The sequence below is a fragment of the Aythya fuligula genome, chromosome 6, assembly GCF_009819795.1.
Source record: "Aythya fuligula isolate bAytFul2 chromosome 6, bAytFul2.pri, whole genome shotgun sequence".
In the NCBI taxonomy this organism is placed as follows: domain Eukaryota; kingdom Metazoa; phylum Chordata; class Aves; order Anseriformes; family Anatidae; genus Aythya; species Aythya fuligula.
This window is the reverse complement of record NC_045564.1, coordinates 12,325,825-12,350,809: the sequence shown is the minus strand read 5'-3', so window position 1 is coordinate 12,350,809 and position 24,985 is coordinate 12,325,825. Positions and strand designations below refer to the sequence as shown.

The 24,985-nt window shown below is 40.6% G+C and overlaps 1 protein-coding gene across 3 annotated transcripts in view; it reads right to left on the bottom strand.

Moving 5' to 3' along the window:
- The window catches only part of PLEKHM3 (pleckstrin homology domain containing M3), a 101,562-nt gene continuing 76,577 nt past the window's right edge, over positions 1 to 24,985 (bottom strand). For 2 of the 3 annotated variants that reach the window (XM_032190604.1, XM_032190603.1), the window contains 2 exons: positions 20,870 to 21,027; positions 1,131 to 7,545 (listed from right to left, as the gene is read on the bottom strand). In XM_032190604.1, the coding sequence (XP_032046495.1) occupies positions 7,368 to 7,545; positions 20,870 to 21,027 (336 nt within the window). In that variant the 3' untranslated portion in view covers positions 1,131 to 7,367. Of the gene's footprint in view, positions 118 to 1,130; positions 7,546 to 20,869; positions 21,028 to 24,985 lie in introns of those variants that run through there. The other variant, XM_032190605.1, reaches the window with a different exon arrangement.

Below are 24,985 nucleotides of genomic sequence, written 5' to 3'. Positions count from 1 at the left end.
CAAATCAGGAGGAAGAAGGTCTTGCACATGGCTTTTCCGTGCAGCTTGTGTGGTCCTGATCAAACATTAACCCACTGCTTGCAGCCATTTCATCAAGGGGATGAAGTCCAAAGGTGCCTGCAGGAGAAAGGATTGACATTCCTGGTGGAATTCTGCTCTTTCTGAGGAATGGCAGGGGGGCAGCGAGGGAGTGGGTATGTCCTTCTTTGAAAGCCAGGAGAGATTTCTCTGGGGGCCCTCACACAGGGCACATAGGTCTGTGAGCTTCACCATAGCTCAGCACCAAATCCACAGCCCTTGGGAGCTGCTGTTCCTCATCTGGTGCAATGGGAAAAGCAGTACAGGAGAACAGGAATCACACCTGCTCCTATGTCTGTCGGATGGAGAGCTGTCTGAGCAAGACAGCCCTTACACCGTGAGCAAAACTCGACCCTTCCAGCCCTTCAGTGGGCCTTGCAGTGAGCTAGGAGGTGCCTCCCTGACTTAGGATCCAAGGTCCTTTAACCTGGAGCTTTCTGGCAGAGGTCCACATGGCAGCCATCAGTGGGGAGCAGCCTTCCCCCCAGCTCCTATGGGCCTCCCAGGAGCTCCGTACCCAAAAGTGCCTGACAACAACAGCTCCTAATAAGCTCTCCTGGGAACTGCTGGGGCTCAGCACATTCAAAGATCTGGACATTTGTGGCTATCAAATGCGCCTAACAGATTTAAATGTGAATCCAAACATGCAAAGCCTGATGCAGTCATTGACAGAATTTCCAAAGACCTCCTGGCTCAGAACTGAGAAAAATATCACAATTTGCTTAGATTTGAAAGACTTTCACCAACGGATTAGTATTTATAAGAAAACTAGCACTCTTTCAAAACTTGTCCTACACATGGTGCAGTATCAGCAGAAGGCAAATTAAAAAGGACGAGTAATTTTTTTGTAGTGTTTATTGACAGTTGCCTTTATACAGAAGGGACTGGTGCTCTGATGGTGTCACAAGTGAACCCAAGTAAACCCTGCTCAAGTGTCAACAGGCAATTCAACTCATTGAATTTAAATGATAAATTTATTACATATCAATAATAAATTAAGACTATTGCCTAGTAGTTGCAGATAATTTAAAAAAATCCTTGTCAAAAGTAAAAAACAACCCCCCCAAAACAAAACAAAAAAAATAACACAAAACAAATACAAGAACAATGACACACACATAAGTTAACAGACAGAGTAGCACACACGCATACTGGATTCCAAAAAACTCAGGGTGCGCTACCACTAATACTAAAATCCATTGCAAGTGCTGCAGGCGAGCTCTGCTGGGAAGGGATGCTTGGGCTGCCAGGGACAGCACCAAACTTCGTGCTCTGCTGATCACACCCAGCTTACCCCAGCCTCAAACTGCCTCGACTCAGCTAATGTTGATGTGGAAGCTGCCTTTATCACTTCAAGCCCTTCCAACACCCATTTTGCTCATGAATTCATACTTCTGACAAGTACAAAAGGGCCTGGTGTAAGTCAACCTGGTATCACAGGTATCAGTGCCACTCAGAATCAGTCTGAAAACACTTCAGTTAAAGCAAGATTGACTTTGCTGACAAGTACATAAGCAAAACTGAAATAAATCCTTTTTCCACCAAAACAGCACTATGTACTCAAGGATTTACATTGGTTTAACGCACAGATTGGATACAAATAAGTAATTGAGCCACTGACGATTGTGTATGTAGACAGAGCCTACTACACTTTGGTCCTAGGCAGTTAATTGCCTTCCAGGCCTGAACTTCTCCAACGCTGCCCACAAGTGGCATCTCTAATTTAGATCAATGCCCTAGGGGATCTGGAGGAAACTTGCATTTTAAGAAAAGACCCAAGGGAGTGTGTGCACACCAGGGCTTTCAAGTAAAGGACTTTGCGCATTATTTATTGTCCAGGCTGTCTGCTCACTACACTATTAAAGTGCAGTGAAAGCTCTGCTGTTGTCAAATAGGGTTCCTACTTCTTGGGGTCAAAAAAATGGGACTTTTTTTTGGGGACTTAAAAGATTCCAGTCAGCATGGACATGTGCCCAGGACTGACAGACGCAGGAAGGGTTAGCTGCAGACGTTAGCAAATAATGCTAAAAATTAAACAGGCTAACCCTCTCTAACATAATGCTGACCAAACCCCAGTGGGTTAGCCTTCAGGGAACCAGGCTGTGTTGAAATTAGCTTTGAGGAAAAGCCATCACTGCCACAGCCCTGGATCCAGCTTTACAGTGTGGGACTCCCTCCCCACGTGGCACAGGCTGGCCACTGGTTCCAGGAGGAGCAAAGCTGCGCGTGACCTGATCCTGCTTTAATGTCCAGTGCTTGCCGTTGTTACAGATCCACAGCTTCTGAAGCTCTCACTTAAGAGCAACCTCATTTCTGTCTGAAAAGCTCAGCTAGTCTCCAAAATGTAGGTAATAAAAAACAAAGCCGTCTCCATGCAATCCTTTCTCATATTTCCTTTTCAAAGCACAGATCATAAACAAATTTTATGGTCATCACTCCTAGCAAGATGGAAACTGCCATGAGCAAGGGTTTAGAGCTCCAATGCCAAACACGTTGCAGCATGGCAGAGCATTCCTGACAAAATTCTTCATTTTTGAAAATTTAAGGCACCAAATTAAGCAAAAGTGAGGGATTTCCATGCACCTTGGCATCTTCAGAGCTGGTATTTGCAGCCTGTAGAGCCCACTTCACGGGGACAGAACAAGCAAACTGATTTACTAAGCTGCTCCTGCAAAAGAGCATGTATAGCCACAGGAGACTTTCAGTTTGAGCCTACAAGTTAATCAAACAGCAGATTCAATCAGGAAATCCAAAACAGGAAGATAGACACTAATATACAGTACTGTAAGGCACTCCTACTGGGAAGGGAAAATTGGAAGGCAAATTATGAAGGAGAGAATGATCAGACTCAACTGGTTCAGAAGCAACACGATCAGCTATGAAGCTCAAAGCCTAGCTGTAGGCTCAGCACTGTGAGCCAAGACAGGGACAGAGACAGCGAGAAGAGAGAGAGGACTGGCTTGCAGCTGAGCAACAGAAAACAAGAGATAAGATTATGATGATTACTCAATTACATTTCTTTTACACAGATCAACAGTCGGCTGCAATCCAGACCATGACCTTGGAAAGCCCGGGAAACTCGATGGCTTCTGTTGCTACAGGGAAAAAGCAAAATACAACCAGGCAGCTTCCCCATTTCATTGTAATCAGACATCCTCATTTTGTTGTTGTTTTTTTGTTTGTTTGTTTTTAAAGCCTTTCAGGACATTATCATCCACCCATAACAATGCACACAGTATCCTTGTATTAATTATTAAGAGAAGTCTTGACAAGAGAAGCTCTTAAGTACCCTGATGATTCCCTCCTAGCAGGGCTATCAGGGTATTGTGAAGAATTCCTCACCTAAAAGTGTGTTTCCTCACTTATTTAAGAAACCCTCACAACTGTCAGTTCCTATCAACCCAGCAATGAGCTCCTATGTGCATGTTGGTACGTGCCAACCCGGACATTGCATCACACTGCAAGAACATTTTTCACCACCTAAGAAAGATGAAGAAAAGAGAAAGATTTCTGCCTAAGAGATCCAAATTTTTCTTTCTGTAGGTTGATAATATCAAAAAAGCTGCATTTTACATCCCCTTGGTAGGTCCTTGTCTATGTAAAAGAAAAGCTAGAGGGTTTGGGTAGAGAGGAAAAGAATTGAATTAGTTAATCTACAGTGTCCTGGGTTAAATAATCTCAGACTAACTAAACTGAGAAGTTTCTAAGTAGTTGTAAAGTCAGGCTACAGTCCCTTGCCGTGAAGCACCCTATTTCTACAGTGATTATAAGTTCTGTACAAGCAAGTAAGAGCAGTAACTGGACCTACAGATCTATTCCTCCTCCATTAGTAAAGAAAGCACCTTCTTTGTGAAGGAGACAAACAGCGCATTTTATTTTTGATTCACAACGAAATATTATTGTTCAAACTTACTTCATATTTATATCATGTGTGGGTAGGATGGAACCAGAAGTACTAATACACATATTCTACCTGTGGGTGTGTGTGGGGAGGAGAGATGTGCGCAATCTGGAAAGACCCCAGGTACTTTTCCAGCTAATGCCCACCCAGCCATCTGCAGAGCAGAACATGTGCAGGCTCCAGGCTGCAGAATGGGAAAACAGTAGCACTGGGGACCAGTGTGCAGCACTATCTTAGTACAGCAGAGACAACCACACAAGGGTACAGTGTTGTCCAAAACCCAAATCACCTTCAGAAGTATGAGCTGTGTCTCCTACTAGCAGCTGGCTCTTGCATGAAAACCATCCTTTTAGAGTCAGATCTTTCGAGAGTTAGTAACATGAGCAGTAGTTTCTGTTTATCCTTGTATCTTGCAGAGCTAAAAAAATGATCAGGGCTCATTCCTACTGCATCCACAATTCTTGAGGGCAGGATCAGACCTTGAATTATATTTTTGAAAGGCAGAGATAGAAGACTGCACCCTACCCATCCATATGGAATAACTGTTTATGGACAGGAGCTAGGCATCCCTGAGAGGAAAGCATCTTCCACATTACAGCCAGCTCCTGTAGCTACAAGAAGAAGCTATATTATTTTTCAAGGTGGAAAAATCGCATCCGATTTAGGAACTGGCTTATTTACAGCTACACTGAATTAAAAAAAAAAAAAAATCTGATCTGTATTGTACATTATCCTTTCACAAAAAGCTTTGGGTGCTGCCAGCATATTGTAAAAACATGCTTTTGCTCTTTGCCTTTAGCAATGGCAGTGGTTCCAGACCCACCACTAATTCCAACAGGTTTGTTGACAACATATTCTTTTTTTCCTGTAAATCTCAGTTAACAAAGAAACTCTGTTCTGTAATACCTGCACAAATCTAGAGTAACTCCAAATTTGCCTGTTGTTATTCCAGAATTTAACTAGAATACCTAACCACCCACATCACTGGCACTTTGGAGATCAGGGCATCTGACAAAGCTACCAATACCTTGCAATGCCTGAACCTTGATTTCTTGATGCCTTAGGGTACTTGACAGTGCACACAAGCACCTTTCTATAAACTGGGCTGGATGTGAACTAATGCCGTAAGATATCTTAAATTCCAAAGCATTATGATATGGAAAATGTCACTTCTTTTTTTCTTTCATGACCCACCCCCCTATGTCTAGAGCTAATTCAAAATAGTACCTGCCAGATTCTGACAGTTTCAGAGCTTTGCCACAAGGCTGGTTGTAGTGACACATGCTGAAAAATATGGGAGTGTACTGTTTATTCAGCCAGTACCACTGCAGTTCCTGTTTGCATGACTAATTCCACAAGACTTCCCTTGTGTTTGCATATGTGAACGTGCAGGGAGTTCTTCGCATGGGAATGGACTTTAAAGGAACATTATATCCTTAAGGATGATAGCTGAAAGCAACTGATTTCATATGAAAAACAGTGAGCTGAATGAAACAGAGATGCCCCTGTGTAGGGGAAATACTAACTTTAGTGACAAAGGTGCATGATTCACCAATTTCATTAAACGTGGGAATCCCTATACTACTTTGCCAAGAACATGGAAAACCCCCTACTTTCTTCCAAAAAAATCCCAATGGGAGAAGGACTTCTGGAAAAGAAAGGCACTGGTTGTCTAATGAATATAGATATAAACATGCTTCTATATATATATATATACATAAAGTTGCGCTCGAATTTGGGAAAGCTCAGATTCAGCTACTTTCTTTGACTGGAGGCTGGAAAAGCAACCATCTGTACTCCAATACAAGTCCATTGTGTGACTTTCTGCCCTTTAATGCAAGCACGATGTACCCTGTTCTTTTATTTAAAATACTTAGCAATTAGTGAGCTGCTTCAATGATCAAGACTGCTTTCTGCCTTGAATATAATAACAGCCTGCATATTATATAGAAAGCAAAGATCAGTAGTCTGCATTTTAACAAACCTACATGAGAGAAGGAAAATGCACATGCAACTGGCTTTTTTCTTCTGAAATCATATTTGCTTGCTGTATATATAAATGTGTATATAAATATGAATGTATTCATATGCATGTAGTACACATATTACTGCAGCATCTGGAGAAAAAGTTTAAAATGTGGACTGGAGTGAGAAGGATCCCTAAGTGCTCACTGGAGGTAAAAACACAATGAACAGAACACTGTTAGTGATGACACACATCTCTCCAGTCATATCTTTCACAATATATGTAATTTACCATGTTTAGTACTTCCCTGTGTTCCAGGTTTGCGAGGCAGAACCATACCTTGAGAAGTTTGCTCTCCACCACATGAATCACTAGAGATGTATAGAATCCTCTAGTGCTCCCAGAGAACTCAGGACACAAATTGCACATGAACACAGCAAACTAATGTTTCACAATTTTGAGGGTATTTTCTAGCGAAATTGGGCAAGATCACTTTCCCAACTATTGGTCTACCAGGATCAGGTTAGAAAAACATGTAACGTAAACTTCACATGACAAAAACAAAACCAGTGTAGACAGTTGAAATGTCTTCAAGCCTAGCAGGAGATTTGAAAGTCACGTTACTGGAGATGAGGATGTGGCCCCACATAGATCAAGTAGCGTAAAGCAGAATGGACTTTAGTGACAGAGCTTGACAGATACACCCAGCCTGAATAAGAACAGCAGCAAGTACCCTGCTTATCTGCTTACGTAATATTCCACTGGGGTGGTTATAAATAAGCACAGCTAAAGGAATTATTCTGCATCTTATGCTTGCAAACATCCTGAATAAGGTTTCATGGGAGATACTTTTCTTTCCTTGGGGAGGAGTGACATGTAAATGTGCTGATCCTTTAGAAATAGCTCTGGAAACATGAGGAAGTGAAAACATGTCCATGTCAAAAGTAGCAGGTAGGCTTAATATCATTTCTGCGTTATGAGGTTTTGTGAAACAAACACCTTACCAGAACCTTTGCCAAGGCTAATAATAAATAATACACATAAATAAGTAGATGATTCATCAATTCTAAATGAACAACATCAAAAATAGTGTGTTCATGGCAGCAAATATTTTCTGTCTTGAGGAAGTCTTCTCCAGAGGTGGAAAAGAAAAAGTTGGGTGCTCAGTTAGCTAGACCTAAAGCATTTCAAGTAAATCACATTTTGTATAAGAGCTAGCGGCTGGACTTCAATGCAAAATGCAGTTGAGCCATTGTTATTTCAAAGCCAACAAGGCTTTATGGCCACTTTGGCAGCTGCTATTCACAGATGAAGATCAGATATTATTTTGCAAAAAGATTTCTGCCTGGCTAAGCTGAGAGGTTGCTTGACCTGGCAGCTGGGGAAGAGGCTCTCTTCAGGCTGGCCGCTGCCTTAAGGAACTCATGTGTTCTGATATGACAACTCAAACATGTTGCAAGACTCTTCGAAGTTTTCATCCATATTCAGTTGCCTCCAGAAGGATTTCTGCTTCTTCTGCAATTCTTTACGCACGCACCTGGGGCATGGTACCGCCTTCACTTTGCATTCAGAGTGGAAGACAGCACCACAGCTTTCACACCTGCAAACACAAAGTAGTGTCAAAATTGAATGACAAAATTGGATGAGAGCATGCAATGGACTTCACATGGACTGTGGACAGTAGACAATCCTTCAAACAGTTCTGGTAGCTCAAAATGCTACATTTCAAAAGAGTGGAATATCAAAAGGCAGTGGCTTGTCCACACCTCTGCTGGTGTAAAACTACTCAGGACTAGCAAAATCTTGCATCCTTATGCACTTGCTGAGAATCTATCACAGCGCTTCTGCCTCAAAGACAGACATTGTTACAAGGATTAATAGTTATGTCTTCTTATTAATTAGCTTTCAGGTCTATCACAGAACAGATATAATTTTTGTTTTATGAAAGACAAGTTTGCTCCTTTGATCTGTAAATGAAGAATAATGGCATTCATTTCCATTAAGATATATTTCAGCATTTGGAACAGTCAAGATATGACAGTTTGGGCAATGAAGTTGCAGTGTTGCGGTCAGCTGTTCTGAAAAGAGTAAAGCAGGAAAGCTCATTTCAAAAGCAGGAAAATAAGTAATTCCACAAAGTAAAAATGAAACACAGAATGGGAGACAGACATTCTGTCTGTGGCCCGTGAAAGACCAGGCTAGATGGTGATGGATGTAATGTCATAGTAGATCAAGCATCCAATTCTAGATGGCTGTGGAGCAGTGAAACACCTGGTTATGATGGAGTGGGCTAGAGCTGAACATTCGGACATTCTCAGCCTTTCAATATAAATGACTGCATAGCATGACAGTAAGTCACTATCTTACTGCAGTTCTGTAACTAAAAGGAAAAAAAAAAAAAAGATTGACAGTGTCAGGAATATGAAGTCTTATATTACAGCTGTGTAATCAAATAATGAAAGCAACAAAAAAAAAAAACAAACTTCAGAGCAGTTTTTAAGTATATATGAAGAATGCTGGTCAGTTGGTGATTTTGTGGGAAGTCTTACAATGCCTCACACTTTCCTTATTTGCAGTTATTGTAGTCCCATGACCATATGAGAATCCTAGAGCCCATTGTTATCCTTGTTTGTTTGGGTGTCTTTCTTTCTTTCTTTCTTTCTTTCTTTCTTTCTCTTTCCTTTTTTTTTTTTTTTTTTTGTTAGAAATAAGGTTACAGTCTTCAAGATTGTGAAGAAAAATTGAAATCATGAAGCAACAAGCCCTAAACCCTGAGAAGCCATAAAGCAAATAAAAGTCACCTTTAAAACAAATTGTGTATTTGGCATGCAGTCTGGCAACACTGAGAGAAGTCCATAACACAATGTGTTTCATTAACTATGTTAGCTGCATCTGCATCTTACCTATAACTTTTAAAAAGCAGTTCTTGAGCTGGCTTTAGCTTTTATGCCTGGTTCTGAACGACCAAAGATGATCTGAATTTTAATAACTGCAGAGCTTTGAGAAGGCTATGCAGAAGTTCAGGGGCAGATTTCTAGCTGGCTGAATTTGACAGAACTCAACAAATAAAATAAGTAGGGTTAAAGAAGCTAAGTTAAGCAAGATGCTCTGTCGGCCAACTGCTATGTTCTGTAGCACCAGAACTTGACAGATTCTTTTTTTTTTTTTTTTTATCGTCCAGCTAGTGAGTCTGAAACTGTTTTTGAATCAAGAAACTGACTCACAGAGATATTTATCATTTGTGTGCTCAAAAAAAGAATTGGTATTCTGGCCTTGATCCAGTGAAGCACATAAATACATACTTAGGACTAGTATCCCAGTGATTTCCTTGGGATTACTGATCTGCCTAAAATTAAACATGTGCTTACGTGCTTTGCTGGACTGGGATCTCTATGAACAGACGCACTAATGGATGAAGGAGAGACAGAGAAGACAGCCATGTCTTTAAAACTTTACATCATTCTGACCTGACACTAATGGTGATTTTATCAAACTAATTCTCTCTTGTTAGTCAGCAATTTGCAGTGCCCTGGAAGTTGCTAGAGGGTAATGATTGATGAGGAGTGTAATTTTGTGCTCTCGCACTGCCACTCCCTATGCTCACTCAATATTTCTCCACAGTACTCAATGAGGTGACAAAACTTATCAAAAATTGCTGCTAAAATGAATGCCAACAGGATGAGAGAGGAGCCAGCACACCTGTTCCTCCCAGTGAAAGGCTATCAACAGAGAAAGTAAAGATTTATTGTGTTTAAATTAGTATGAATTCATGTATCAGAAATAAGCTCATTGGAAAAAAAATATTTTTTTCTCATATTGCTCAAAGCCAAGAGAGACAAAAAATGTCTGCACTGTTATTTATTAGTGGTGGTACAACAGCTGAAGCTCTGACCAGGATCCCACGCTGTGAGGCTCTAACCATGGCAGTGCAAACAGCAAGCCCTGGATCTCACAGCCCGCAGCACTGCTTCAGTACGGGAACAGCCCTGGCAAAACTTGCAGCCATCCAGACCATCTTGGGTCCATTCTGGTGCCTCAGCTACTGACTGCACCTCTGAAGGATCTGTTCTGTCCTGTGAAGGAGGATGTACTCCCAGTCCCAGCCACAGTGTGCAGATGATGACAAAACAGCAGCCTAAAGACCACTGCTCTGAGTTGGAGTGCAAAGCTGCCTCTTGCTCTCCGCAGGGACAGGCAGAGAGGATGTCGGGGTCAGCCTTCACTGCATGCTTCTATCTCCACACTGCTAAAAGGAACTCAGCCACGTGTGGGCTAATGCTGATCCTGCTCTGTATTTGTGTAAATGGTAAGTTACTCCTTTTAACAGCGATGGAGCTATACTAGCTCAAGCCAGCTATGCCTTTGCTTTTCATTATATTGATACAGTCTTAACTGATCCTGAAAATGTCAACTGGTTGACCATTCCTAATCTCATTGGGAGAAATCTTCCAGTGATAACAAACAAAGAAAAACCCACTAAAATTACATTCCATTTTAGAATATTGCAAACAGATTGCTTCTTATTTAATCCTGATGTATAATTTTATCTTCATTGTAGCATCAAAAACAGAAGGGCTGTTAGTGCTAAGAACACCAGCCTACTGTTCCTGCTTCTTCATGTGTTCTGAAGTCGTTTCCTTGTCATTAAGAACTTGGACAGACAGACATGGCTCTTCAAATAATGCATTTGTGTATTTATCAGGACAAAGATCTTTCTCCATATGATATGAAACAGAGACCGAAGGACAACGCAACCTAGAAAAGCTGCAATGAGGTCTCTCACCCAAATGATTTGATGTAAAATGCAAACTTGCAAGGTCAGTTGGTTAAACATTGCCAGAATGTCCCTCTTGGTGCAGGAACCTGCACTCCATAAGGATTACCAGGCACTAAAGTGCACGTTAGTGCTGTGCTGTGCTTCAGGTGTTGATCCCATACTCAGTTCTGCATCACCACCTTTGTAGCTGCAGCGCTTACTCTTAAAGGCATTCTTGAGCTCTGTCTCTGTGATTAGACTGTCTTTTCCTCACTGTATTTGAAGCTCCAAGGAAGCCCCTCTTTGATGCTGTTGGTGCTATTATATATGTTAAATTCAAATAACAAGTGCAACAACTTAATTGCTTAAATTGCCTTTCTGCTAAAATGCTATCAAGAAGCCATAGGTACAACGATGGGGAGAGCAACACAACAGTGAACAGAACTGACCTGACCTTGAACTGGGTTTTAAAAGTAAAACCCAACTTATCAACATTGGAAATTACAAGGCTCTGATTGATCTGTCAAAGACAGCTGCATATATGTAACTCAGTCCATACCACAATACAGCCAAGACAATAGAGCTGTCTTCCTCACCCAGTATATCTCCCTGGCAAAAACGGGCATCCAGGAGCTGCATTAGCAGCAGCTGTGTTTTGTGAAGGCAACAGCAACACCTGTGTTAGGAAAAAGGGTGTTCCATGTGCACTTCTAAATTGATACTCCCTTTTGAAAACTGATCTCACAGAGCTATTTATAAGGCTTCCTTCAGATCTTTTTGCAGAGCTTCTGACAAACAAAACAGCATGTTTTTTTGTACTGACAAACAAAAAAAAAGACAAGAACTACCTTTGCTACTTTTCAAGAAGGTAGAGAACAAAATATAAAAAAATAAAAAAATAAAAAAATAAAAAGAAAAAAGTTTTTTTCAGGCTGCCAAACAGGGTATCTAAGCAACTGTGTGTACCTATATAGCTGACTGCTTTCCTGCTGAAGGATGGAGGAGAATGCCAGTCTTTCTGCCTGTAACTGCTAGCCAGTTGTTTTGTCTTCCTTGATAGGCTCCATCAAAATGCCTTACAGAGGCCACTACCAAGAACTGTTCTCTAAAACCGTCCTCCACATGTGAGTTTCAGAGTTTTCTTTACTGCTGTTTTCATGCCTCAGTATTCCCAAATGTTTTTCTTTCCATGGGAGAAAAAATTACATTTTGTAGTCTACAAAAGGCTCATGTAAATTACTACACTTAGTCATTTTTTCCTTAATTCTCATTGTCATAGGTAATTTACGGTTCAGGTACTACTTCTGAATCCCAACTTCTTCTTTGGCTAGAGGTCAAGAAGTCTCTGCATCTTTTGTGAGATTTCTATATATCATTGTTAATAAGCTCATGAGTCCATAGCCATTCAGGCTTTTCAGGTTTCCTTCTGTAATGTATGATGCTATGATACAGCATATTAACAGCACCTTGCTATTTTTCAAACCTTATTTGAAGAAGAACACCACATGTTGTTTTCCTGCTGACTTTCAGCCTTCTCGGCATCTGAAATAGCATCCTCTATTTTGGTGTTTTCTCTATTTTTTCTTTCTTGACCAATTCAATTTCTCTTGAGATTAAAGAGGGTGTTTCATGTTTTAAGGATGTTTTACATGATTGAAAACTGGAGTAATAGAAATATAGAGAATTATTCAATACTCTAAATAATTTCTATTGCATTGAAAAGCGTGTGAGAAAAAGGCCAAAGCTCTCCACAGCCTGACACACTAGACAGGCATTAGAATGCTCTTATTACTTTTATTACAAGTTACTAAAGAAAAGTCTTTCTACAATAAAAGCACAAAACCATTCATTATCTGCTGAAGAAATGCCAACATAACTACCTCTCACCAAGTGTGGGCATTTGAAAAATATGCATGTCAATGCTTGGTAAACTCTAAATTCTGGTAAACAGGTTGGCAGGCTGCCCAGAGTGACTGTGCTGGGATGAAGCTGCTGGGACCAGCAAGGTTTATTAGAACAGCTTCAGTATCACACACATGGGCTGCACCTGTCTGGCTTCCAAACACCAAGCTGGGAATTGAAGTGGACCATGGCTATGCTGCTTGTTCCTGGAATGAACAAACAGTGGATGACAGATATACCACAATTCCTGCTTCACAAATGGGAAACGAGGTGAACTGACTTGCCCAAGGTCAGCCAGAAGCAATGACAAGAGATGAGAAGGGTAAAGAGCTCTCTCTTGTCTCGCTGCAGTGCCATATTCACCTGCCATCATTTATTCTGTAGTTTTATAATTTATTTTTTTTTTATACAGAACCACTTCCTCTGTGCCAGGCCTTGCACACATTTGCTCAAGTAAGTAATCCCTTCAAAAGGAACGTCAATAAGGATTTGATGTAGGACCTAGCCCTTCATTACCTAAAACTCTTCAGATTATTATTTTTCTTCCCTCCTGCAGAGTAAAAACAAAGGAAAACAGTGTTGTTCATTATACTTTCTTTAGATAATGCTATACATTCATTAAGCACCGAAAATACTAATCCACCTGTAACTTGGTTACTAAAAAACAGCTCAGGGAACAAACCACAGCAGCTTAAGGAAGGCTTGCCTAGGGATTTCAGCATGATCACCATCCCATGCTATGCACACGTGCATGTCTGCAAGTATTTCTGAATTACTCAGCTGTGAGTATCACAGATGTGCCCTTCAAAACTATGAGAGACTTTAGCAGAACACAAAGAAAAAAGAAAACGGACTGGCTTGTGTTCACTTACAACACAAAAAAAGCCTCAAAGGCAATCAATGCCTGACACATGCGTGCAGCAATATTATTACAGTTGCCTAGGAACCAACGCAAGGAGCCTGCCTAGGGCCGGACACTGATGTAGTAAATGAATGGAAGAAAGTTGGCACTGATATGGCATTGATTTGTCCCTACAAGGAGCTTGCTAGGATAATTCCTTTTATGACACACTTACAGTCTACCCAGTCCCTGAAATCGCTACATGTCTGGAAATTCACTCTAAACAATTAATTCAGTGCTCAGGGAGCTGGCACAAGTAGAAATGTGATTCAAAGCATAATCATAGTCTTCTTTTCTAAATACCTCCTTGTCAGAGGGTTACTCTTGGCATGCTAACAGAGCTTGAAGGTGCTCCTCATTTATAAAGGAATGGCTGGGTCCTGGGCTGGTTCAGGAGCACACAGAAAGAGCATCAACAACTGTAACTGCCAACCATCAGCTCAGTTTGTGTGTTGTGGGAGCCAGTGCTGGTTACAGGCAGCAGCTAGCAAGGGGTGTACAGTGATCACCAGCCTGCATGGACAGGGCTCAACAAGGACATCACGCATATAACAGCTACACAAACATCCCTGACCACAGCCTGACACAGTGTCTGTGCCCAAAAGTGCTGCTGCTGCTCTAGTAATGCCATGCTGGGATGGCTGAAGGACATGCTACCCAGTGTCCCTGCATGAAAACTCTAAGACCAGTGTCGATGCTCCCTTATACCCAGCATGGGTCAGACTCAGCCCCTGATGGAGTGCCCCAAACAGGGGGGAGAGTGAATGAATGAGTCCCTGTCTGGCTCGGCTGCCCAGGGCTCACCCTGGGTTTTCCCATGCTGTCAGACCAGCACACACTACCAAGGACATCACCTTGGATGTCAAATACATCCAACTGATGTTCAAGATAGTCAGAAATATTAAAGCCCTATAAATTAAAAAAAGCAGACAGCTCACTGGAGGGGACAGAAAAGCACCAGTGCTCCACTGGTAGTGTGGGGAGCCTCAGTGCCAACTTCTTTACCAGACCCAAGGAAATCACAGACAGAAGAGAAAATCCCAAGCAGGCCGTCGTATTGGGTGCTCACAGAACAATTTGCTACAGGCCAGGTCTGAACAAGAACAGTTTGATTTAACCACCTGCTATCCTCCCATGATAGTTGTATGCACAGGCTTACTGCAATGAAGCGCAGCAGTGGGGTCAAGCAGGAGCAAAGAGATCCTGCAGGTCTCAGACACCTCTCTGCAGAGCTCTGTCACTCCCGATTAAGGAGGGAAGTGTGTCCTCAGCTTGTCCTCAGCTGTGGCTGCAGGGATTTATACTACTTATCTATGTATATTTCCAGACTTGTGGCTAGCAGGAGAATTAAGGACTGACTGTCCACCTCAGCACCACACTTCGTGAGTAGTCTAAGTTCAAAGATCCTAAACCAAACAATGTGGCCTGTACACAGCAATTCACTAGAAATCTGTAAAGGAACAGTAAAATCAGACATTTAATCTGAAGCTGTGATTACACTTTAGCCAGTGGAGTCAAGTCACCTTGGAAAGGAGAAAAGCCCTACACATGCACTATTTGCAAAACACTAAAGGGGCTGAGATGCCACAGCAATTTAAGTGTTTACATTGCTCAGCCCTATATACCCTCTGCCTCTGCCAGATGCCATGCCATGATCTGGAACCTCTCTACTTCTTCTATTATTAGTGCATTGTATTCACAAAGTGGTGGTTGAAAGCCTAAAAGCAGAGTCAGGCAATACTATTAACAGTAATAACATATTGCCCTCAAAGATTGTAATTTTATTATATGACTCTTCTATTTTGCATTTTTCTGTAAGTCTCGAGTCTTGGAATCCTGTGATTAAGTTAGAACTTTTGCTGCTAATAAGAGGAAGGCAAATGCACTTAGATTTCATAGGTCTGGTGTAATGCTGAAGATGTGCCTGCCTGGACCCTTGAAGGAAAAAAAAAAGGAACTTAATGTTTAAAAACTAAAGTGCATAACTAACAAGATTCTTAAGATAATCTTAGAATTTCTGACCACTTAAGAGTTGTGTTGGCTTTCAGGGACATTTACAAAGCTGATATCTAGTGTATGAGGAACTGTACTTGTGAGATGGTGAAGGTCCATCTTAAAAAGGGATTTTGCATGAGAAAGTAGTAGTGGGAAACTAAAAGGTCTTGACAAACAAGTGGGATATCTAGAGTGAGGAAGAAGGCACAGGAGGGAAGCCATAAAATAGAAACTGGAAGTGAGATGGCTGCCATGTTCAGCCAAGGGGAAAGTGAATGAGGCAGCACTGAAGAGACCTTCCAGCTTGAAATAAGTATGTACCTTTATATAGAACCTTCTAATCAACACCAATCTGATATGAGGCAGGTAAAAATGATCTCTAAAGGTAATCCAGTTCCAAAATACAATGACTGATGAAAAGCTAGTATATTCTCGTTCTTTTTATGTGTTCTAGATGAAATTACTGCAATGACCTGCGCAGACAAAAATCAGATTTGGTCCAGAAAATTTTGACCAGTTTTGACAGATTCGGGTGAAATTAGATCATCAAGAGAAGTTAGCTTCTACTTAGGTGTCTACATTTCTTTAAAGAAAGTGCTGAGCAGATCCCTCCAGGGTGCTTCAAATGAGCTTTTTAAACTATCAAAATCCGATAAACTTGGCTCTTTCAAAAATTAAGTTCTGAAATACTTGCACAGCTCGGGGCAGCTGGATGTGGGGAAGGGCTGTCTAACACAAAACAAACCAATCAAAGTGATAGGGAAAATGATGTACTTTGAGTGATGCCTTTCACTTCTGCCAAGGTATTTTCTGGAAATGCTCTATGCTATGTATTTCAGTGTCTCCACCTAGTATCTATCTTTAACATTCTCCCAAATGCTCTGAGCTGTTTTTGTCCAGTGACACACCATCTATAACACAGAGAGCTGTAATTTTGCGAAGACTTTGACATGTGCATAAAGCTAAGCACAGCCTCAGAGCCCTTAGTAAAACTTCTTGCTATGTGTAAAGTTAAGTGCATTCATAGGTCTTATCAGGATGGTGGCCAAAGATTATAGAGGCATCCAAGCTGCTTGATATAGTCAAGCCTGTTCTGTGGCATGTCTATTTTAAACGTGGGTCTTCTGGTTTGTATCTTTAAAGGTCTACATGTCTTAACTGATCTGCAGAACAAATTAACTTCACAAAGTGAAAAGAGTTTAGCCTTGATAAATGAATACAAACACAAAAGAACTACTCTCCTTGGTTCACACACAACTACAGTAACAACATAAAAGGCAAGGGATCAACTCTCCAGGTCTTAACCAAGCATGTAAACTTTACCAGAGAAACACAACAAATTATCTGTGAGAGTAGGTACTCAGATACCAACACTTGGGCAAGATCAAGACATTATTAACTGGGTAGCATGCAATAATCTTAACATTAACTATAATTACTTATCTAATTAAACAAAATTGTTTTAATGAATAATTCCATTCTCTCTCCAATGGTATTTTTCCCAGTATTCCTTAAGATGTAAAACTTGTTAGAAATTGTTCTAAATCGTAAAACAAATGGGATCATATATCATGGATGACTGTATCACTACACAGAATTTCTTTCTCTTTTTTCACTTCTGCTATTATTTTTTATTTTGGGAGAAAAAAGCAAACTTTTCACCATGTTAATGAAGAACAAGCAATGGCAGAACAACTGAAGGGGCAGTGCCTGGCTGCTAATAAGCAGGCAAGGATAGCTCTAACAAGCCAGTTTATAACCAGAGATATTTAAGCTCATTTCACAGCACTTGTAAAAATAAAATTAGCAATATAATAGGATAATTTTATATGTTTATTTGGTAAATTTAAGCCTGAGGCAAATTTAGTTCAAGAAATTGAACAGGAGGTTGATGTGCAGGTTGTTTAAGTTGCCAGAGCTCCAGTAAAAGCAGAGCTGTGAGAGTTTACATTAGCAGGCAATTTGCTCCCTGAAATGTGTAATTAACTCAGTAGGCTTTAAAAAGAGTCTTCATGATTTAAAGACCTTCGAAAAGATGCAGAATTTGTGAAATTTAGATGAACTCATATAAATACGTGAAAGAAAGATATAAGGAAGGAAAATGGGGGACAGAGAAATCAAATTGGAAGAGGCATCCAAAAGGATGAGCCAATTAAAAAAAATGTTTAACTACTGAATCATGGCTTTCATTAAGCTCTGTGCAGAATAACCACCTCCCAAGAAAAGCCACAGAAAGGAAATATCATTAGAAAGCTTATGACTTTGTGAGCCCACCCTTACATTCAAGGCAGCAAACTGTTGCGCTGTATTGTTGAGCAGGATGTAAAGAGTCTGCCAAGCACAGCCCACAGACCCGCTAATTAAGTGAACTGATTGTGTTTGTTTTGGAACCGTTTGCCAACAAAGGAATGTGTCACGCTGATTAGTGAGAGAAGGGTATGTAATATATGTGTATTCAAACCCTGAGGAGCACATAACCCAGGTATTCACTCTGTTTGCTCAAGGACTGACGAAAATGACTCTTAAGCAAATAACCTGACCAAAGAGAAACTCCAGCCTTCAAGAGGGGCCCCCGTTTTCTCTCACATAGATATATCTGAAGACCACCCATCCTTCATAAATTCCTACTGAAGACTGCTCTGGAAGCTGCTGGGAAGATTTCAGAGAGAAACGATCTCTCAAAGCTGACCTAAGAGACCGCAAGGATGGAAAGGTAACAGCCAGCTGAGAACCACCCTGGAATTGTAACGGCCTCTCTGACAGATGTCACTCTTCTCTCCAAAGAGCAAGAAAGGTCAGGGAGGTAGCCAGAAAAACAAGTGCCAGCTCAACACAGACACACACACACAGCCCAAACAGACTTCACTTTTCAAACATTCAACAGAGAGGTGACATTTGCAAAAGCTGCCATGCACCCACTTTCAAATATTCTCAACCTAAGAGCCCAGTTTGCTGGTAGAATTAATAGCATGCTCAAAAGTGAAAGAGAATGTGAGAACAAGGACAGACAGGAAGCAGTTTTCAGAGCTCAGCTGCTCTTCTTTCTTAACTCAGCAGCTACAGTCAGGGTACTTCAATGTCTAGGCGGCCCCAAGTATAAAATGGGAGTCCTATGTTGTAGACATCAGTTTCAGAAAACCAAGATGGAGAAATGGAGTTGTAGTCAATTCTCACTGCACGCTTGGGACTCAGAACAGTACAACTAAATCACAACTTGGAGCTAACTGTTTATCCAGAGCTTGGTATGATACTTAACTAATAGCAAAGCTGGACACATGTCATCAGAAATTTCAGGTATAATTGCAAGACTTCATATAAACCTTTTGTCGTTTGCCGTTCCATCTGCTACAGGTTACTCTGTACACGTGCCTATGTCTAAGCAGCCTCCTCACCTTTTACCTGTCATTGTAGTGGTCAGAATACCTAGTGCAGAATCCCTCTGATCTGTATTTGATAGCAACAAATGTCAAAAACCTCTACCTGGCCTTTTCCCTCAGAGTTTTGCAGCTGATGGGAGTTGCTCAGTAAAACACACAAGTTCCCCTATTGGCACGACTAGTCTCCAGCATGAAAATGGAAAAGAGTAAAAATATGGAACTGGAATAATCTGGTTAGCTTCACAGGTGCATGTGCCCACACGAGAAGTAATGAGATGAGAAAACTATCAAGAAAGGGAAATGGAAAATGCTGGTGACAAAAGCTACAATTAGTGATAAGGAGTACAAAAGGAGCAAGCATAATGACCTCTGACAAAATAAGAAAGAGAAATATTGGAGAACTATTCCTGCTGATTGTGTTTTCATTAAAATTGCTAACAAAGACCACTATCTTTGGCATGACATCAACCACAACTTCACGTTTGTGAAACATGAACAAAAGTCCTTTCTGGCTTCTAACTCACACAAAAACAGGAGCTAGAGCACCTTCTTTTGGCTTTCACTGAACTACCGACAAATACTATTTGATTCCAGAAGCTTTTAAACTCTGTAATTGCAAGGTATGTCTGATCTCAGCTGAAGGGTAAGGGAACAATATACATCCAACAATGTTCTTGTGAACACAATTCCCCCAGGCAAATCAAACACACAGACCTTCAGGTAAATTTGTCTTCCCAAATGCTCTTACATTTGCTCATCAGTGTTTTGGGAAGATCTTCAATTGCCTTTTATACAATCTCAATAGCCATCTTAGGCTTCGTGTCATCTTTTTAACTCAGCCCACCTCACCACACACCCTACATACATTCTTTCTTGAAAACTGTTTATAGACCTCAGCTGCACACCTTGTTTAGCTTATGTCCTCTGCTTTGTCAATGCACTTTCTAGAATAAGAATCTGGAGAAAGAATGTGCAAAACAGTCACTGAAAGCCCAGTTAGGCTGAAAAACCCCAAAGTGGAGTTCTTGGTTACTTGTAATTTAACATCTTTGTACACACAGGGGAATCGGATTCTTAACGAAGCTCTTTTAACAGGCTGTTGCTGGTTGTTTCTAAAGGTGGCTCTTCAATTGTTTTCCTTTCAGTGGATTTTTTTGGTGAACAAATTAAAATGACTATACTTGAAACAGCCAAAAAGTATTTATCTATGGAGGAATGCTGTGCTGTCAGATACACTGTCTGTCTGTTGAGTTTAAAAAAAAAAATCCCCTTTATTTAAAATTCAAGACATTTATGTGAAAGTGTATTAACACTGCTGTGTTGCCAAGTCTATTCTGGTTTTCTGCATTTTGCTTTTAGGTTTTCCATGCAACTCCTATCCCTGATTTGGCACCCAGAACTCCATATAATAAGAAATAAGTGTTCTTGGGTTTAACTCAGGGCTGGTCATATATTTATTACATAGCCATGTGAGAATATCAGTTATTAAAAGAAGAAAAAAAAACACCAAACTTGCATACATATGCAGAGGAGTATGCACAGAGAAAATGGAGAATTACCCATAGCATTCCATAGGGAAAAAAATTCAGAATAGATGGTTATTGCTTTGCAATGTACAGTCCCAGTACATCAAGGGTCAAGTGACATCAGAGACTGAAAAGATGACTGTGATCACTCCAGAAAATCTGTCTGGCGTTTTAGGACACTTTGCAAACTCAGAAAAACTTTGAATAAATCACATAATGAGATTCTCCTAGGTACTTTTCCCACTTTAAGCAGCTGTTTTGAGACTTACAACTACTCTGGGAAGTAGCTCCTCTGGTTTACTTCCAAGCCTGCTCATGGTGGCCACCCTGGGCCAGGAATCTTGTGTAGCTGCCCAGGAATATGTATTAGTCAAATCCAGTCTGCAGTTATTTAAATAATAAGAGGTCATGAGGCTGGGAATCCAGCAAGACATTAAATGAATCAAATGTTAATTTTATTACAGTACCTGCTTGTAGAAATGTCCTCAAAGGGATAAAGGATTTCTCCATTGTTGCAAATCTCACAGATGAAACCCTTTTGACTACAAAGACTGCAGCTATACACATGAGAAGTGGCAAACTTGATCACCTTCCCCAAGAAAGGAGCCAACTTTCCTTCAATAACCTGAAATGAGAAAATGACATGGAATGAATCCATAAAAAATTACCACTACTCCCTGCAAGACTGAAAAAATATAAATACTGATATGCAGCTATGCACAGCTGGTTAAAATAACAGGAATTTAACCTCCCAACAGTTATAGCTCCATGAAATCACAAGTGATAATAGTGGCCATTGAACTGATAACGATCAAAATGTGGAGAAAAAAAAAAGTTACAATTTCTATAAATCCCTAGTGACACACAAGATTGGCGTTCATTTAAAGTAAAACAATACATTCATATATTGAGGCACAGAAGAGCAAACAGGAAAAGAGTTCAGGGCATCTGTATTATCATTTAAACTAACAACCACGGATACTGCCTTGCACTTACAGTTTTCATTTCTTGCAAATTTTTATGCACAAATCAGTTTTGTCTTTGTTCTTTTTCCTACAAAGCAGAGGATGTTTTATTTTTTTGCATATTTTTCATGAACAGAATCCTCCCTTACCTGCTTTAGTAATAATGCATTTCCCATTAAAAAACATTAAAATACATTATTTCCCTCATTGCCAAAGTGAATAAATTCTTAGAAAAACTCTTGAATAGGAACTGTTTTTTTTCCTTCAGTGTCCAGCTCTCAAATCAAGAAGTCTCTCACTGCCAGACAACCCTGATAGACCATTAGAAGTGATTAGCACTGCCTGTGTTGGTGTGAAAAAACTGCCATGTAGTATAGATTAAACTGCCAGCCACAACACTCATCTAAATTTGTGATTCAGTGACAATGTCTCAATAAGGGGTGCTATTCAGGCAAAATACTTTCTATTCAGATTGAACTTTCAGAGACTTTAAGGAATTCTGCTGGGGTATGGAATAATGAAGATGGAATAAGGCCCCAAGTGTATATTCTCTCCTGGACTTCCTGTGGTCTGAATGGCAGCCTGCCAGATTAGTGATAGAAATGTGTCATGAGATTTGATAGTGACCTCCCATAAAAAAGGAAAAAGAATGTAGTAATTGCTGTTTGAAGACTTATACAGGGCTGTGCCCTGAAACCTAAGAGTGGGGAGATTTACACTTAAATGTGTGCCAGATTCAGTTCAGGCACCCCTTCCCTCCATATCCCACTTGTAAATGGCTTTAGTGTAAACCAATCTGGAGAAAGCAAAGGTCAAGGCAAAGAACGACCAAGGTTTCAGTCCTTCCCTGTGTAAAGAAGAAAGGAAATAAACTTGTGTTCTAGGGCAACGTCCTGTCCACTAGCTGAGATACCCACTGTTAAAGAAGAGAAAAAAGGATAGGTAGTAAATGCATAGGTAGCATTGATCTTGATGGCACTGAATGGCATGGGCTGAAATGGGCCTCCTCTGCTTTCAGCTCTAGCCTGCTAACAGCATCTGCAACAACAGGAAGCGGCAGTGTTATTGCTAGTACTGCAGATAGGACATCTGCTCATGTTAGAGGAAAAATGACGTTCCTATTACATCCTGGTATAGGAAGATCCCCTTCAAGCAGAATATAAACAGTGCAAAGAGGCTGCTGCAAATGAAGCCACAGTTCAAGGTAGTGATATTTCTAACCTTCTGCCAGATGGCCAGACACTAGTTTAGCTCCCCTTGGCGGGGTTTTGTTTTTCATTGAAAAGGAAGAAATTTTTTTGCTTGCAGACTTCAGGGCTACAGAGGGTCTGAAAACCAAACAATCTGGGAGTAGGGGAAAGATACAAAAGTTGATGGTATTCAGGAGACAGGAGGAAAGAAACAGTGTAGTCACCCAGCTCATGACACTGCTACAACACATTTAGCAGTAATGGATGAAATATGCATACAATGATAACAAGTAAATCATGATACATACATATTTTCCATAGCACTTTCATGCTATAGCAACCACCTCTGACAGGCTGCAAAAGCTCCGTTAAAATGCCAGGCTGAAGACACAGATGCAAACAAATTCTGTAAATTTGTACTATTGTCACTGTCAGCATGGACTTAAGAGTTAAGTCTCTGAATTAAAAACACATTTTATACAATGTGATGCACAAAATTAACATAATCTATTACCATCTTAAGCACCAGGGGTGAATTTAAGTCTGTACAAGGCACAAAAGATTTCCTGTGCTGAAGAGCTCGCAAACTAACCAAGACAGATTGATAGCCCACAAGGAGATGGTGTTATTCATCCCTATTTATTTATTTGTATGGCTCACCATAGCACTGTAGTGGGTTGACTTGCAACTCTGGCCACTGCAGACATACAATGAAGATTGTATCTTCAAAGAACTATGCATGCCAATTTTGCAATGTGAATTACAGGCCATTTTACTGTATTATAGGAGGAAGACGAAATGCAACATCAAACTGATGTTATCACTATTTTTAGCATCTGCAAATTTTATGTCATTTTACTTCATCAGAGACCTCAAGGCTGTGCACAGGAAACAACTTTCCTTGCAGCTGTCTCTCATTCGTGTTTCTACCTAATAAGAGTAAAATCCTCATCGCCATTTACCCCAGCAAGCAAAAGGGGATACTTCTGCTTGCTGCACACAAAAGGAATTTCGTGGTAACACTTCCACGGTGATTATTTTATGGCTCTGGGAATGGGAGCTTGGGACATAACCTACAGTGTCAAAGCTTACCCTGTGACTAAACACTCATGACAGCCGGATGTCAGTCAGTTAAGACATCCCAGAATCACAATGACAGAGTTCCATGATGTTCTCTCAGTTGATGCTAGAATCAGGTCTTGAGTTTCAAGGAAACACAAGTGATTAAAGAATAAAAATGTCTTACAACTAGCTAGGTATCAGGAAAATCAAAAGGAAAAAACCCTCAGAAGGCTGTCTTGGCACATCCATCAACGTCTATGTTATATTTTACAGTTAAATCTGTTATCAACATCTTTCAGTGACAGATTCCATAGCCTCCTTATAGTGCATATCTGTTCTCAGTGTTGGGTCACTCCTAAGCTTTAACCTGAACATTTCAGTTTACAGAAGAAGCTGAAATTTCAACCTACTTGTTCCATAAGCAGAGCACAGAGAAAACCCTTCTAAATCCAAGGAAACAAGCAATGTTTTAAATGCCACATGCCAAACAAATCTCAAATCAGACCTGTGGACCTGCAGGAGATAGGTAACATTCAGTTGTCCAGCTCTCGTGCACATTCAGATAAATTGAGTCACTGGGGTGAAAACACAGGTGGCTACCTGTAACTCAACTCAGTTCTCAGGTGGAAGCTGAGACCTGAAAACTCTTAATGCAACACGAGTCACTGGCAGGCCTAGCTGGCAGGTTCAGCAGTGGGTAAGTCTCTTAGAGTACACTAAAAGAATGGAAACTAAAAATTTCACCACTGACTTATCCTTGTATCATAGTGCAGCCTCAAGATGAACCTGTGAAGGCTTAAAAGTAAATTCCCATCTATAAAAGAAAAAAAAAAAAAAAAGAGCATCAAGCTTAAACCAAATTAAAATTCTGTAATTCTGATAATCTGAGTTCAGATTCTCTTCCACCTACAGATGCTGCAGCACACATGAAGAACACGGTATATTTTCTAATCCTAATTCTTTATAGTGCAAGCAACTGTTTCATTGTCCAAAATTAAGGTTGAAAGAGGATGATGGCATCCTGGTCAATCAACCAATGAAGGGTACAATGCAGCTTTCCCTCCCTAAACTGGCCAAGGAACCCATCCCAGAATGATTCTGGACACGGGGCCATGCTCATACAGTTAGCTTACCACTGCTGCAACTGTCATATTTCTTGGTCTGCTGCTTGGTGACAATGGGTGCAGACTACTTCTGTTTGGAGGTCCAAAGCAGGTTGTCTCTCTGAAGAGTGCCAGTATTCAGATCAGAGTTACTGTCCACCTCTGTGGATCTGGAAAAAACCTCTAAGCTATCACCGTGGCTTTGCACATTGCAGCTCCCGACTGTCTCACGTGATACGAATTGTATGAAAATACACACCCAC